The sequence below is a fragment of the Micropterus dolomieu genome, linkage group LG02 (genome assembly GCF_021292245.1).
Source record: "Micropterus dolomieu isolate WLL.071019.BEF.003 ecotype Adirondacks linkage group LG02, ASM2129224v1, whole genome shotgun sequence".
Classification (NCBI taxonomy): Eukaryota; Metazoa; Chordata; class Actinopteri; order Centrarchiformes; family Centrarchidae; genus Micropterus; species Micropterus dolomieu.
The window spans coordinates 31,262,081-31,265,528 of record NC_060151.1 but is presented as its reverse complement, the minus strand read 5'-3'; the positions used below and the strand labels follow the sequence as shown (position 1 = coordinate 31,265,528).

The window sequence follows — 3,448 nt, the reverse complement described above, 5'->3', positions numbered from 1 at the left end:
TGCTAACATCAGCAAGAGCGTAGGACGATGCAGAAGGGAGCACATGTTCCTGGAAAGTCCCCACTGCGGGAAATCACCTGATAAAACATAGAAATGTGTTATATGTAGATCAGAACCAAAATCTCTTTTATTTCCAAATGTACACAGGAATATGACTTGGTGGCACAGCGCCATACAAAGTAGAAGGATACAATTCAATAAAAAGGAGATAAGAATATGTATACATCTTAGTGCCTGAATATATATACACTAATATTACTATATACTTCCCTGTGCAAAAAGTTCATTATAAGAAGTAGCACCCTCCCATACGCTGTGTGTGTGCAGCGTACATTAATGTATAATAAGTCAACTTAGCAACATTATTAAGGAAATCTAAAAAATGTTACATAAAGATGCAGATTTAATACATGTAAAAGGCCACTGGATGGCAGCAATAGATAAGAAATACACCAGTAGAATGTTTTAGAAAGATGAGATCATCTTAGAATGAGTTATAAACCAGGCCTGAAATAGTAGGAGGTTGTCCAAGATGGCGCTGAGCCTAGCTGCCTCTGTGTTTGGTGCTTTTTGTTTTGTTTTTTGTGTGTTAATTCAGTTTTTGGCTGTGATTCCCGGTGCTCTTTCAACAGGGAGGAGCTCATGAACATCAGGGGAACAACTCCAGCTGATTTTATTCCCACTGTTCTCTAGTCATAAGTGGAATATTGGACATTTTGGTGAAGAGCTCTCTCGCTGTCGTTGGCGCTGTGAAGCGACGCAGAAGAGGGTAACGAGCCGGGTGGCTTGTGCGTCTTCGCCCGCGGAGACTCCGCACACCGCTACCGGTAGTATTTCTCTCCAACGGTCGCTCACTGTGCAACAAACTGGACGAACTTCAGCTTCTGGTGGGGAAAACCAGAGACTTTTATTCATCTTCTGTTCTGTGCTTCACGGAGAGCTGATACCGGACTCTGCGCTGCAGCTGGCAGGCTTCCAACTTTAGAGAGCGGACCGCGACACAGAACTATCCGGCAAAGGAGGAGGTGTCTGTTTTCATATTAACAATGGCTGGTGTACCGACATGACAGTGATTCAGCAGCACTGTTCTCCTAATCTGATCTACCTGATTCCTGCTTTCAAGCAAAAATTAAAGATTTGTAAACCTGTAGAGAGGACATCAATGAAGTGGACCAGTGAAGCTGTTGAGGACCTCCAGGCATGTTTGGACTGCACTGACTGTGATGTTTCCAAGACTGCAACCAACAATCTGGATGAGTTTACTGATGCTATGACGTCCTACATCAGCTTCTGTGAGGACACATGTATACCAACACGCAACAGGGTGAGTTATAACAATGACAAACCCGGATTTACAGCTAAACTCAGACAGCTGAGGTTGGAAAAGGAGGAGGCGTTTAGGACTGGTGACAGGTCCGGGTGCAGGGCGTTAAACTACAGGTTTAGCGGGGAGGTGAGAAGCTAAACGACTGTACTCAGAGAGACTAAAGAACCAGTTCTCTGCAAACTACACCACTTCTGTCTGGAGGGGGTTCAGACAGATCACAAACTATAAACCCAAAATTCCCACACTCCATAAACGATTCTCACCTGGCAAATGAGCTGAACCAGTTCTACTGCCGCTTTGAGAGTCATCGGACTCCTCCGCTCACCTTCAATCACCAACGCTCACCAATAATCTTGACCTTGGGTCCCCTACAAATGGAAAACAGTACTGCCTTTTCTAGACAGCTGCATTAGTGAATCGACCAAGCAGGCGGAGAGGAGAGACAGAGTCTAACCTAGAGTTTTGGAGAGTCACCTTTGGCTTCTTTTAGCTCTAAAACCCAATCATGACCTGGGGAAATCTTGTCATTGTACCCCTATATTCCTTCATAGGCGGAGCAGACCTCTGTGACCTCTCTAAATTGCGAAGCTTTTGAGGTTTTGCTAATCGTACCACGTCTATCACACATTGTCAGATCATTTCCACACATGCACTCTTAGGCAGCAAAAGCAAAAAAGTTAATTGTTCTTTAAGTTTAGTTCTCTTTAAGCAAGTGAGCATGAACATGTTTACAGCCTGGATCAAAAAATGGTTTTGGTCTCTAAAGCTAATCTCCCCCTTCATGCCAGGGGGGTGAATTTTTTTGTAACTCACACGTTTAAATTATATTTAGGCTTAGAGTTCTGCATAATTAATAAAGGGGTGACCATTAGAGGTACTGCAACTTCAGACTCTTCAGTTTGAACAGAAGACACAACTGACAACGTTTAATTTTGAAGTGCCTCAGCAAGCTTTATTTTGTGTGATTAATTCTGTGTGAGTGTCCCCGCTTGGTGCTCAGAGGGTCTGACGGACGGTCTCCTGGGAGGAGCTCACCACCTTTCCATCCACCACCTCCTCTACGATCTTAATTATTTTCTGTTTGGTGGTGGTGGAGGTGGTAGAGGTGGTGGATGAGATAGTCAAGCTGCAGGAGGGAGACAAACAGAACAGTCAGATTTATATTCATCTCACGTTAATAGAATATTTAGTCACAGATGGGTTTGATTATAATTTCACATTTTCTGTACATATCTTTACAAGTTTTTCACAGGCTTACAAAGGTTGATATACAAAGAGTTTTGGACCCTTATTTGAGCGCATGTTCATGGAGCAGTAAAACTCTCAGCTGGAAACCTGAATAATCAGGTAAGAAATAGGAAGGAAATGTACTTTATCACTAGAAGGAACTTTTATTCCATTCCTTTGATGTTTTGGGGCATTTTATTTTAATTTCAAGGCCAATTTAATTAAATTTATGAAGGCTAATTCTACATTTTAGCAAAATACAATGTTTTGGTTTGAGCAAAGTAATGTATTTTGCAGGTAATAAAACCCAGGACTGAACCCCAGAAGATCTGGCTTCTTCTGGGATAAAGTAAGATGTGATATCAGCTCACAATATCCTGTAAACAACCCTTTACTGTAATTCTCAGATAACTAAAGCTCGCTCACCTGCTGCTGGCCTCTGCGTCCAGCAGCCTCCTGTACTCGGTGATCTCCATCTCCAGCCTGGTCTTGATGTGCAGCAGCATCTGGTACTCCCGGGACTGCCTCTCCAGCTCGGCCTTCAGGTGCGTCAGCTGATCCTCCAGCATGGTCACCTGGTTCTGGTAACCCGTCAGCTGCATGGTGTACCGGTTCTGAGTCTCATTCAGGGTGGCCCCCAACGACGCTTTCTGCAGGAGAGAGGAGCTGGATCAGTTTTATTGCCTCACAAAGACACTGGACATAAAAGATGTGATGAGACGTGATGTTCACCATGCTGAACTGGGACTGCAGCTCGATCTCCAGGCTCTGCAGCGTTCGTTTGACCTCTGTGATCTCGGATTTGGACCACTGGAGGGTTTCTGTGCTGATAGCGACTTCTTTGTGAAGGTTTTCTGTCTGTAGAGGAAACAGCACGTTAGTAACATGTTGACC

At 44.0% G+C, this 3,448-nt stretch overlaps 1 protein-coding gene across 1 annotated transcript in view; it reads right to left on the bottom strand.

Moving 5' to 3' along the window:
- Positions 1-2,315: 2,315 nt before the first annotated feature.
- Positions 2,316-3,448, bottom strand: part of LOC123962389 (keratin, type I cytoskeletal 13-like) — a 2,907-nt gene continuing 1,774 nt past the window's right edge. Inside the window, exons 5-7 of the mRNA XM_046038483.1 lie at positions 3,287-3,412; positions 2,981-3,204; positions 2,316-2,453 (exon numbers count right to left, since the gene is read on the bottom strand). Coding sequence (XP_045894439.1) covers positions 2,324-2,453; positions 2,981-3,204; positions 3,287-3,412 — 480 coding nt within the window. The 3' untranslated portion in view covers positions 2,316-2,323. The remainder of the gene's footprint in view (positions 2,454-2,980; positions 3,205-3,286; positions 3,413-3,448) is intronic.